Source organism: Bos indicus x Bos taurus, chromosome 10, assembly GCF_003369695.1.
Source record: "Bos indicus x Bos taurus breed Angus x Brahman F1 hybrid chromosome 10, Bos_hybrid_MaternalHap_v2.0, whole genome shotgun sequence".
NCBI classification, from domain to species: domain Eukaryota; kingdom Metazoa; phylum Chordata; class Mammalia; order Artiodactyla; family Bovidae; genus Bos; species Bos indicus x Bos taurus.
The window spans coordinates 70,443,249-70,456,720 of record NC_040085.1 but is presented as its reverse complement, the minus strand read 5'-3'; the positions used below and the strand labels follow the sequence as shown (position 1 = coordinate 70,456,720).

At 42.1% G+C, this 13,472-nt stretch overlaps 1 protein-coding gene across 8 annotated transcripts in view; it reads left to right on the top strand.

Annotated features, from left to right (window-relative positions):
* ZBTB25 (zinc finger and BTB domain containing 25) overlaps positions 1-13,472 on the top strand; it is a 31,919-nt gene that overhangs the window by 340 nt on the left and 18,107 nt on the right. For 5 of the 8 annotated variants that reach the window (XM_027554315.1, XM_027554316.1, XM_027554313.1 and 2 more), the window contains exon 2: positions 12,600-12,779. In XM_027554315.1, coding sequence (XP_027410116.1) covers positions 12,600-12,779 — 180 coding nt within the window. The other 3 variants (XM_027554317.1, XM_027554318.1, XM_027554319.1) reach the window with 3 other exon arrangements.

The window sequence follows — 13,472 nt, the reverse complement described above, 5'->3', positions numbered from 1 at the left end:
CGCGAAGACGCGGGTGCACCCTTTCCCGCCCCCATCTCTGAATTGAGGTGGTGCCTGTGTTTTTGCACACCCTGGGGAAAGTCCCCGGGTCACGCGGTTGTGTGTGGGGGAGCCTGTGACGCTCAGGTTGCTCTCCACGCTTCCGCCTACAGAGTCACGACTAGCAACCGTGGTGAAGGCACCCGGAGAGCGGGCCGACCCCCGCCAAGCCAGTTGAGCTGGCGGGCGAGCGGGCGGGACGGCGCGCACGTATGCACGCACGCACGCACACTTCGGCCCCCGCGCCTCTGGTTCCTCAGCTACAAGGGGCGCGGTCACGTGGGGCCCTTCGCCGGGCGGCTGGCGCGGGAAGCCGCGCGAGAGCGGGCCGCGGGGTGCGTGAGCCGGCGCCGCCGCGTGACGTACGCGGCGCGGGAGGCGCCCCTCCCGCACGGAGAAGTCGGCCGCCTGCCTGCCGCGGCGGCCTCTGGGTAAGCGACGCGGCCCGGCCCCTGTGGGCTGCCCCGGGCTCAGTCCCTCCCGCCGCGAGCCGCCTGGGGCGGCGGCCTGCAGCTGCGCCGGTCGCGGGACAGATGCAAGTAGCTGGGGAGATGGGTGTTTCTGGTCCGTTTGAGATGTCAATCAGGGCACTGGAGGAAAATGGCAACCGTCAGTGAAAGCTGGGCGGAGGATGTCCAGAGCGGCCTTTGCCCACACCACCCGGCCGCCGGGCCCGACGCAGGCCGGGACTGGGCTCCGGGGCGCTTCAAAGGGACGGAGACCTTCCGCCTGGGGGTCCCGGGGCGACTTGGCGCGGGAAGCCCCTACGGGCCTGCGGCATTCCCCAGGCTGCTGCACCCTCGACCCCTCTCGCCAGTGGGCGGGTCTCCAGGTGCCACTTGCGGAATGCTTCAGGCACTGTCCTGCGTCTCCCCTCCACAGCCCCGTTTGTGATTACCCCGTCTCTAGGGCAAGAATTCCCCCTCATCTCCATAATTCTTTTTTCAGATTATTTTAATCTCATTCTAAGTCAGTTTTTCTTTTTAAAGCCTGCTCCATCTATCGCTGACTTCTTCAGCACTATTTGGAGAAATCAAGCTGATGTCAAATTGCTTAGGCAGCGCCTAGCGCCGTACCTGGAAATTGACAGCAGCTAACATGTTTCAGGCAATGGCACCCCACTCCAGTACTCTTGCCTGGAAAATCCATGGACGGAGGAGCCTGGTAGGCTGCAGTCCATGGGGTCGCTAAGAGTCGGACACGTCTGAGCGACTTCACTTTCACTTTTCTCTTTCATTTGTTGGAGAAGGCAATGGCAACCCACTCCAGTATTCTTGCCTGGAGAATCCCAGGGACAGCGGAGCCTGGTGGGCTTCCGTCTGTGGGGTCGCACAGAGTCGGACACGACTGAAGCGACTTAGCAGCAGCAGCAGCAACATGTTTGATAAATTAACGCCCCGGTTCCCCCCAGTGGCATGCATTCTCTTGAGACTCCTCTTTGGCAAAGCTGTTATTCTCACAGGATTTTGTGAAGTATGTAAAGTACACCTTAGAATAACAAGTCTTAAAGCCGAAAGGGGCCTAATAGAAAATGCAGTTCATCCCTCTCATTTTACAGGTGAGGACACCAGGCCAAAAGACTGGCTTGATCGAAGTCCTATACCTCTTCAATAACTAGATTCCAGGGCTCTAGATGTCTTGGTCTTCACAGTCCTCACCACACCAGGAGTACGATGCCTATTTAACCCACTCACTGTAGAGACTTATATGCTAGAGGTGATTATACTTGATTCCGATTATTGAGAAATCAGACTTGGCTAGTGTGATGACTCTGGCATCTTAAGGAATGTGGTTGGCACTATTTCTAGGTGGAATAGACTGCCTATTAATGTACTTTGAGCTCAAAGCTCCTCCCCCTCCCCCACACAAAAACATTGAGCTCTATTTTCTGCAAGAATAACCAAGATGTGCAGCATTAGTTGCTTCCTTGGGTAAAGGCACCAGAGATCACTTTGGCAATCTGAATGTGCTTTAATTCAGAGTGAACTATTAATCCATTATCAGACGTCAGCTCTCTAATAGGGAACAAAACAGTGATGGGATAGGAAGCAGAATAGATGAGTTCTGATGGCTGGGAGGTTTTCAGGAACCAATAGAACATCACAGGGATAGTCAGCAAGAAGACAGGAGGGGACCGCACATAACTTGCTACACCTTTTCTCCCAGCGCAGCTCTGAATGTCTTATTTGGAGGTAGCAGAGATGGATTTGGTCCTTGTTTATTGAGTAAACAGCCCAACAGCAACCTGCAGTGGCCCGCTGCTCTTTCATAGATGAATTATGAATACTTAGCAAAATGGAGGTAGTATTGTCTCCCATCTTACAAGCGAGGAAACAAGCTCAGAAAGGTTTACCTGGCTTCAATGATGCTGTCATTTGCAGTAGAATTCAAGGCTAAATCACTTTATCTCCCAAGTTTGGTCAGTGCTCTTTTGCATTAGATCTTGCTACCACTTCAAGCCAGGAAGGGGATGAGTGAATCGCCTGTGGCTGATTTATTGGCGCCTGTGGTTGCCCAGAGAGGCTGAGCAGGACTTTCAGCTGCCCTCTACGCCTTAGAAAGTAGAGCTGTGTGCTTCCACCCTATCTCCTGAGGGGAGTGCGGAGGAGCCAGGCTGTCTAGCTGGGGAGGAGGGGCCCAAGTGCCTTGGCCATAAATTATCCTGGTCAGGGCTGTGCTGGGAAGTGTTGCATAATGCCCTCCCCAACACTGAACCAAAGTGATTTATTTACTATGGTCCGTAGATGGTGCTTGACCATCTTGTTAAAGAAAAACTTGTACATTTTAGTAATAAAGGCCAGAAAAGAGTTGGGGGTTTTATATTATTGCAGGTTTTTTCCTTGTCTTAAAAAGCAGTGCAGGTGCTCTTATCTTGATAAATTATAAAGTACTTCTATACCACTTCCTGTGCCCCCTTTCTGCTTATTTATTCCAAATTGCATGTGAACTTCAGTCTCTTGAGAAAAGAATGCTAAGAAAAATACTGTTCCAGTTTATAGTTACCAGCACAGGCTGTGGAGTCAAATATAGCTTTTGATCCCCACTTTGTACTATTTGCTTGTTGTATGTCCTAAGCCTAGGTTTTTTCTTATCTGTAAAGTGGAAATAGAAATAATACATATAGTCATGGTGTGGATTAAAACAGATAGTGTACATACAGCATTTAGCACAAGGCCTTAAACATACTATTTACTCTATAATAATAGCTATTAATAACTGTAACAACATTTCTTCTAGGCTAGAAAAGATATTGCTGCTTGAATTTGCTTAGGGAGAGTGGAGGAAGAGGAAAGAAAGTGTTTGAAGCAAACAGTAGTTTCAGGATTATTGGTTAAATTTATTAACACATCTGCTTTCCTTTTCTAGCAGGATTTTTTTTTTTTTTTTTCTTTTTTAATCTTACCTGGAGAAAATGTGTTTATAGTGTTAAGTTAGTTATTTTTGAATATTTTTCAATTCATTATTTCCCTGGTTACAAGTCAATCATACAATGGCTCTTTAATTCCTCCTGAGAAATCCTAGGCACTTTAAGCAAAGGGTTTCATTAACGCATGTGGATAATGTGTGTGTGGAACATTGCGTGGCAGAGGAAGCGTTGGTTCGCCTATATTCAGAAGTTATAATCATTCTTGTTTGTACTGTGTTCCAGGTCTGTACCAGCGTTGTTGTTTTCCAGTTTTCTCCAGCTTTTTCTTTCAGAAATGCAGACTTCATTTTTTTTTTAGTGGACCAAGAGGAAACTTTTCCTTTACAGGGTTCTGATATTTTTAAGATCCAGGAGCAGTTTGCACTCACCGGTGTTAGCTTTCACGTTTGCCTGGCATTGCGGCTTTATCAGGCATCCCACGCGTTGGTTAGATGGGGGTAGAGATGTAGAAGGCTGGCTGTGTCTACCAACAGGCAGCAGGCCCCAAACTAACGTTTCCCCTGTTCCGTTAAAGGTTTCTAGAGCTTAACTGCTCTTCCTGTACCATCTACTGCGTCTGCTCCTTGCCCTCTTCTCTTACATTCTCAGGGAGATTTTCATTAGCAAATGCCTAGAATTACTGCAGGGTTTACCTCACACAATAATTTTCAGATTTTGAAATTTCCCTGTTATTTTCAGATACTATAAAAATAGATATAATAGTGTCTGAGAGAGTAAATATACCTCTTTTTCCTAAGTAGTTTTAAAAAGGAAGTTTGAAAATGATGTGTTCTTCATCTGCCCCCAAGACCCATACTACTTTGGAAATATGTGTTTCTTGATCTGGCAAATTTTTAGTTTACAGTTAAAATTAGAATTACAGTGGTTGATTTTGGTTCATTTAATGTAATTCGTATAATTCCCACATTTTAAGCCCTTCTTGTGAAATAGCTTTTCTCTGTAATTTTAGTGTGTGAAATAGTCTCTTGGATTTCCTGGGTCCCTTGTTCTTCTAATGCAGTGGTTCTTAATTGAGGCATTATATTAGAATCACCTGTATGTTAGTCACTCAGTCGTGTCCAGCTCTTTGTTACCCCACGGGCTGTAGCCTGCCAGGCTCCCCTGTCCGTGAAATTCTCCAGGCAAGAGATACTGAAGTGGGTTGCTGTTACCTTCTCCAGGAATCACCTGAGGAGGCTAAAAAAGGCTCTGTGCCTCACCCTCAGCAGTTCTGTTTGGGTTAATCTGGAGTAGGACTCAGACATCAGTACAGCTCTGCATAGAAGGTTTTACAATGCAGTTAGAGCCACTATTCTGGGGTGAAATGATTTCTGCAAACATTCTTTCTCTTGGTTATAAAACATTACACTGCCACAATCATGTGAAGGTAAATTAAAAAGTTAAAATCATTGTATAAAGTCTTAGTAAGTAGCACTTTGGATATTTCTGCTTTTACCTTTGTATTTATAGCCATGAGTAAGTATCTCAAAAAAGCTGTACACATTCCTAGGCCAACTTTCCTGTCTCCGTGTCTTAATAATTAATAATAAAGTTACACTGGTAGAAACCACAAAGAAAATAAGTGTTTTCCAGAGAAACAGATGTCTTACTCCTTTTGTTTATTCTTTTATTGAAGAGTCTTATAGCCTGCCAGAATGAAAACTTGCATATTGTAGGACATTATTCTGGCTGTCATAGGTCTGAGAGTCCAGATCTGAGAGTCCAGTCTGTCTATTATAAAATATTTTTTTTAGTAAATTCAAAGATGTTGGATATCAAGCTAACGTTGAAACTGTTCTAGCTTACTTAGATTGAGCTAATCCAGAGTTATTACAGTCTAGTAAGTAAACATTTTTTTGTAGTCTCTTAAATATCAGTGCTATTATTATAAATATCGCTTTGATAACAGATAAACCATTTTAAGATGTAGCAGCATTACATTTGGCTATGCATTTGTAAATATAATGGTAAGTTATTTTATTGCCACCTCTCACATTTTAAATCTCCACGAAAATTTCTCACATGTAACTTCTAAGATGTTTCTGTACACATAGGAAACTTTGACTCTTCCACATACTAAAGAAAATCAAATAAGTAGGCCAAAAATGATGAACAAAGGCTATATTAAAAGCCTCTCTAATAATTTGTAAAGTGAGTTGTATTGGAAAACGTCCTGAATTAACTATGTGATGTTTTGGTTCTATTAACATGAGGTAAAGTCTGGTTGTGCTGCCTTAAAACATGAAATGTCTATAATGCAAACAAGTTTGAATGAACTTATATATATATATATATATGACTTTATTTAACATATTTGAGTTTATTTCATTTTATAAACATGAAACATTTATCCCCTTATTTGATTCAATATATTTGCAAAATCTGCCATCAGTATATATGTTGATAGTTCTAGATGGGGATTTTGAAGAAAGGGTACTGAGTTTGAGGTCAGACTTGAAGTTCTGCCAGTACCATTTAACAGGTAGTTATCTGATTTTGGTTACCTTTCCTGCCTTCTCTGAGCTTATGGTTTCTTAACCTGAAAATGGAAATAATACAGGATCTGCTTTAGTACCTCACAGAATCAAAAAAAGATAGTGTAGGAGAGAGGTTCTCAAAGTGTGGTCCATGGACACCTTGAAGTTTCCTGAATTTCTTTCAGCGGTTTACAAGTATCTCCCTTTTGCCAAGGCAATTTCTCTTAATACATTTGAACCAAAACATCATGTGGCAATAGATTGATTGAAAAGGCAGAGAAAAGAATCCAGCTATAGTTTTTAAAGCCAGGTATTAAAGAAGATTGCGAAATATAAGTGCCACCCTTCACAGTGGATAAGAATCTACCTACCTAGTACAGGGGACACAGGTTCAATCCCTAGTCTTGGAAGATTCCACGTGCTGCAGAGCATCTAAGCCCACAGGCCGCCAACTACTAAACCCATGCTCTAGAGCCCTTAAGCCACAACTACTGAGACTGTGCCACAACTACTGAAGCCCACATGCCCCAGAGCCCACGAGCTGCAACTTCTGAGCCCACATGCTGCAAATACTGAAGCCCAAGTGCCTGGAGTCTGTGTTCCGCAACAAGAGAAGCCCACGCACTGCAACGAAGAGTAGCCCCAGCCTGCCGCAACTAGGGAAAGCCCACACATGTACACAGAAAGCAGTGAAGACCCAGTGCAGCCAAAAATAAGTATTTAAAAACCGATGCCACCCATCTCACTTAAAAGAGTTATGTTTGAGAATGTGTGTTACTTATATTAATATGTAATGGGTTTATTGTTATTTCAAACATTAAAATTTAAAAAATTTCTCATTCTAATTCTGAATATGATAGTGATGAACATAACCCACATAACAGCCCTTAGTACTTTTCTTAAGAGTGTAGATGGATCTGAAGAACAAAACTTTTTAGAACAGCTAATAAAGGGTAATGACTGAGTAGTTCTGTCAGGAAAATTCTGCAAGTGAAAATTGTAAAGTTGAAAAAAAGTTTGAAAACGACTATATGGCATTACAGAGCGACAAAAAAGCAAGCAGAAACTGGAATGAGATCTATACTTGTAAGAATGGAACCGTTGTGAATAATTTTCCATTTTTATGGCTTTTAGCCTGAGAAAGGCCCAAGTTGGGGACATGAGGACATGCCTAAAACTGTGATAGTAATCTGTAGTCTTACTTGCTTGAAGAAAAGAGGACAGAGTTCAGAGTGACCACATAGGTAGAAAGTAGGGAGGAAAATCCTAGAAAGGTTGTCGAGGGGACCCCCAAATAATGTGTATAAACTCAGCTTAAATCTCTTGCCAACCCTGAAATGTATATGTGTGTTGAGCAGCCTCCAAACAGCACACCTAACACAGAAAAAACCCCAAACCATAGTGGAGGCAGAACTTGGGAGTTTAAGTTCAGCCTAGTTAATTTGCAAAAACAAAACAAAAAAACATTGGTGCTGTTGGGAAGAATATTGTAGTACCTAGAGTCTTTAGTAATGACAGTGTCTAAGATATTATCCAAGATGATGAGACATGAAGAAACAGGAAACCATCATCCTAATTGAGATTGACCCCAAGATGACCCAGAGGTTGGATTTAGCTGAGAAGATTTAAAGCAACTACTGTAACTGCTGAAGGATATAAAGGAAAATAAGGTCATAATATGTGAATAAACTGGAAATCTCAGCAGAGAAATAGAAACTTAGAAAAAAATGAGATGAAAATTTTAGTCCTGAAACTATATCTGAGATTAAAAAATGGGTTAACAGGAATGATGAACTTGAAGATAGGTAAATGGAAATGATCTTATCTGAAGCAGAAAGAGAAATGACTGTATGTGAAAGTTCTCTGTAAACTTCAACACTCTATATTAACAGATCAGATCAGTCGCTCAGTCGTGTCCGACTCTTTGCGACCCCATAATGGGTTTCTTTCAAGGCCTAAGCTTACCTCTTTCCTCTGCATATGGACTGACATCATAGTTTGTAAATTGGTGCCATCGAGATTCTCTCTCCTTAGCTCAGCTTTGTGCTTTCCACAATCAAAAAAAAAAAATCCTTTTTTTCCTCCACAGCTCACTGCTGCATTTATACTTTTGATTCTGTTCTTTCCAGCTTCTAGAGATTCTACCCCTCTTCAGCCTGGAAGACTTTGATCTGCCCTTCCCTCAATATCCTGTTCTATCTGTACCTATCCTCAATGGCCTCTGCTTTCTAACATTCTAACATCCCCCTGCAATCAGATACTTTGCTCTTTCCCAGAGTGTTGAGGGAGGTCACCAGAAACCTTGGTCAGCACACTTGGGGGGTGTTTGTAATAGGTCTCTGCCCCATGTTTCTCAGCCACTCCTTTCATCAAGGTTTCTTGCCTTTTCTTGTGTTAGTCGCTGAGTCGTGTCTGACTTTTTGTGACCCCATGGACTGTCGCCTGCCAGGCTCCTCTGTCCATGAGGTTCTCCAGGCAAGAATACTGGAGTGGGTTGCCATTCCCTTCAAAGCATCCACCTTTTCTTTACCTCCCTCAATAACAATATATTTTCTTCTCTTCATCTGTCTAGCTGTATCCATGTTTCTCAAGGATTCATTTCTACTTTTTTCATATTTTTTTACTTGGTAATCCCATCCATTCCTGGTGACTTCAACCCAGTTATTTTGGAGGACCTCCTCTCCAGTGCTGCCTGTATCTCCACTGGTAACTAAACATTTCTACTCAGTTGTCCTAGGGTGACACCTCAAACTCACTGTATCCAAAATGAAGCTTCTCTCTCACCAAGCCAGTTTCCGTGCCTCTCCTCTGGCATTCTGCTATACTACCTGTATATCAACACCTTGCACGTGGCAGTTACTCTGCAAAAAGGATCCTGAGGAAGGAATGAATTCTTCCAGTTGCCCAAGCTGGAATTCTGAAACTCACTTTTGATTTGATCTTCTCTGTGACTGACCACATCCAATTCTCTGCTGATGCTTGTCAGTTCTCCATCTGGTATATCTTCTTGTATTCCTTTCTTCATTCCCACTGCCATTATTTGGATGTTACAAAAGACTACTTGCTGATCTTTATTGCTCCATGCCTTTTCTTTGTTAATCTTTTATATTTGTTGCTAGTAGAGCAGTCTTGATTCTCAGGCCTAATGATCATGATTTTACTCATTCTGGTTTTTTTCCTGCCTGGAATGCTCTGTTCACCTCCATTTTCATCTAAATCCAGTTCAAATGGTTTATTTCTCATTGGGTTTCCTGTCATTTATCTCCCCCTCCTGCTGTCCAATTGCTCTTATGGCACTTACCACTTTTGCTTCATGTCATAATTGCTCTTTTTTATGTTTTGTCTCCCCTGTTAGCTTATTGACTGCAACATCATTGTAATTTTTTTCTGTCCCTGTGCCTTGTATGGTGCATGCTTTCAAATACTTTCCTTTATTAAATTTCTCTTCACAAAGTATTTGTTTGATGAGTGAATTTAACTGTTACTCATAGACCATTAACCACACATTTTTATATATGTGGCTTTTTAGTGTGTGCTATTTTCATTTCTACATGGTTCAATAGTTCACTATACTAATGCACTATTTATATACACCATATGTATATATATATGTATGTATGTGTATATATATATATAGAGAGAGAGAGAGAGATAGAGTGAACTGTTGAAAATGTTTTCGATCCAAGGCATGTGTTTTGGAGACAGTTTGTAAGACTGGTTTAAAGTACTTCAACCTTAACTATTTTATTGAATCTAAGACTTGTTTTTCACATATTGAAATATCCAATATAGAGTTTTAATTTGGTTTTTTAATCTCCTTATAAATTGGTGGTATTTTAGAATCAGGGAAATGTGGTAAATACAATAAATAATGACTTGATTAATTGGCCTTTTGGAACAATACCCACAACTTGGATTTTTTATTATGTTTTTAGAGGATAGGCTCAGGTCACTGTAGTTTCTGTTATCTTAATTTCTTATTTTATTTCTGCTTAAAAGCTTTTAAAATGAGATAGAAAGGGATATGGGTTTTGTTCTGTTACTCGAGGGAGGACCAGGGGGAAGCTATTATGTTTGAATTAGAATTTTTTAAAGTAGTATGTGAATATAGAGTTAAAAGATGTTTTAGGATTCTTAAAGTATAATACTATTCATATAAAAACCTTCTTAAGGGATATATGGGACTTCCCTGGTGGCTCAGATGGTAAAGTGTCTGCCTACAATGCAGGAAACCCGGGTTCAATCCCTGGGTTGGGAAGATCTCCTGGAGAAGGAAATGGTAACCCACTCCAGTATTCTTGCCTGGAAAATCCCATGGACGGAGGAGCCTGGTAGGCTACAGTCCATGCAGTCACAAAGAATAGGACATGACTGAACGACTTCACTTTCACTTTCAAGGGATATATACATATGCAGTAGAACTATGATGATGTACAAGAGAGTCATGAACACTAAATCAAGATGGTGGCTGCCTTTGGAGGCAAGGAGTTGGGGGTGGTAGGGGATAGACTAAGGGAGAGATGCAGTGGTTTTCTTCCCTGTTTGTGATTGTTTACTCTCTATGCCTGGGGCCAGGTGGATGGGAGGTGGGTGCTTGTTACATTGTGCTCTTTATCTACTTATCTGTTTGAAATACTTCAGCATATTCAAACATGATAGTTCCCCCCCCCCCCCACCCCGCCCTTAACTCCCTGTTCTCTAGTTTTCCTGGCAGAGGTTTCTTTGAACCTTTCCAGACATGTGTACATAAACAAGAATATATTTATGCATAAATTCTTATCCCACCTTTAAAAATAAAATAACCACTCTACCACTTTTTCATAAATAGTAGTCTTCTCTACACAATTTTACATTTTGCTCCTTTTTAACTTAATATGTATTGGAGATTATTCCATAGTAGTACATTAAATACGTGGTTTTAACAAAAATAGCTCTAACTTTTTATCAGTAATTGCTTTTGTCTTTACCAGTTTTAAATGTTTATTTTGCTGTGTCACATTTGCTTAAGTAGCAGGAATCTGGGTTTCTCCCTGATTCTTCTTTCCAGGTATTCCTCTGAGACTTCCCAGGGTGCTTGATGACTGTTCCCTCTGCTCCTTCAGTTGGTGGGTTGTGTCTTTTTCTGGGAGGTGGAGAGGGAGGACCCTGGGGGTCTGGAGTCCAGTGCCCAGGTTTGAATCCCCAGCTCTGCATCTCACTAGCAACATGATCTTGGGTCAGTCAACTCTCTGTGCTGATTGTTTCCTCACCTGTAAAATGGATTGATTATTTCCTTTCTCACAAAATTGTATTGAAAATTAAATGAATGAAAAATTCCTGACACACAGGAAACATTATAAACTGTTGATGATTTTTATTATCCATCACTCAGCATTTTGCAGCCCAAGCTACTGCCAGTCTCCAGACAGCTAACCCCCCACTCTTATCACTGACCTCCTTAAGACTTTGATCTGTCTGGTTAGTGAGAAAGCTTCATTCTTTTTTTATGCTATGCTAAGTCACTTCAGTCGTGTCCGACTCTGTGCGACCCCATAGACGGCAGCCCACCAGGCTCCCCCGTCCCTGGGATTCTCCAGGCAAGAACACTGGAGTGGGCTGCCATTTCCTTCTCCAGTGCATGAAAGTGAAAAGTGAAAGTGAAGTCGCTCAGTCGCGTCCGACTCTTAGCGACCCCATGGATTGCAGCCTAACAGGCTCCTCCGTCCATGGGATTTTCCAAGCAAGAGTACTGGAGTGGGGTGCCATTGCCTTCTCCCATTCTTTTTTTAGGACCTGCTCTTTTAGGGAAGGTTCTCCCAGACCCCAGTGATGCCCTTTGTACTACAGCTGCCTTCTCTTTGAAGCACTAGGGCTCTGCAGAGTTGAGGTGGAGAAGGTGGACGGAGAGGATGGCAGAGCCTCCGGCTTCCAGGGTGCCCTCACATGTTCTTGCTGCTCTGCTCACACTAGGCTTCTCCACCACAATTCTTTTGCATGTTCTTCCCAAGGCATGATTTTTTTCCCCCCTGAGACCAGTGGTCCCATCCAGTATTCTACTTCTTTGGAAACCTCCATGCTTGTATGTGTCTGAGTCCAGTTAAGGTCAGGGCTTAGGTTCTTTCCCACTGGGCTCCAAGCCCCATGTGGCTTGACATCTATTTTAAGGGCTTCTGTGACTGATAAGTTTCCCAAACTTTATATGATAGTTAGGTGGCCAGTTCCCCTGAGTACACAGAGGATCCCTAAGGAGCAGGGACAGCTCTTGCCTAGCCAGGACACACTGTAATGTTATTTAGAGTCGACATTTGAACAGTAGTTTCCTTTACAAGGTGCTTTTCACGTAACTTATCTCATCTGGCCCTGAGGCAAAGATCCGTACCTCATTCCCATTTTTGCCAGTGAGGAAACTGAGGACTAGAACACTGTGGTCACATAGATAAGAAAAGGACAAACTTCCTCTTTCACATCTTTGCACCCACAGCAAGTAACTTTCTTACCAGATTTTAAAAAGGCCATGTGTTACCTGTTCAGTACAGTTGATATCAGTTATCATAATTTAATGTTAGCTAAGTTCAGGGTTAGATTAACAGTATTGAAAACTTGAGTAATTTCATTTAGATTTAGGTCTCCCTGTCCTCTGTAGGTTTGTATGAACAATTTGGTAAAAAAAAAACCAACTATATTGTCCTTTTTCTCAGAGCTACAATGGACACAGCTAGCCATAGCCTTGTTCTTCTGCAGCAGCTGAACATGCAGCGAGAATTTGGTTTTCTGTGTGATTGCACCGTTGCTATTGGAGACGTCTACTTCAAAGCCCACAGAGCAGTGCTTGCTGCTTTTTCTAACTATTTCAAGATGATATTTATTCACCAAACAAGGTAAGGAGGTGCTTTTGTAAATCAGAAGAATTTTTAATACCGTGATATAGCTAAGCTTTATTATAACATCATTTTTGGGTATTCTTTTTTATGGGATCACCTTAGGAAATAATAAAAAATTATCATTTTTTTACACATCTGTAATTAAGCTCTGTATAGGATCCATGGTGGAAGATAAGAATGAAAACAATAAAACAAGTTTATTTATTTGTTTAATCCCATAACCAACCACTAAGCATTTATCTAATGTAAATTCTACTGTTATCCATACTTTTTTTTAGAGAAAAAGAAACTGTGATTGAGTTATTAAGTAACTTGTCCATCTAGGATGGACAGCTAATAAATGAAAATAATAAATGAAACTCAAATGCAAATCTGTGCTCTTAGTTACTAAGTTTAGTTGATTTCTGTTCCTTAATATTTTCATAGCAAGATTTCAGTGTCATAACTCCACCCACCTGGTGCCGGCAGAGGAGCCCTGCCGGTGGGCAGCAGAGTCTGTTCCACCCTTCTTTCCTCTCTGGGCTCTGCCTCTCTGCGGGCGGCGGTGTCCTCAGCCCCAGTTTCTGTGGCCCTGCCGCCGAATCCGACCCTGGGTCGAGTGGCGCCGTCCCCACAGAGGGAGGGCCGATATTCCATATTGTAATTCAAAGGTCATTTGTTTCAAATATTTTTAAAAAATTTAGATTAACT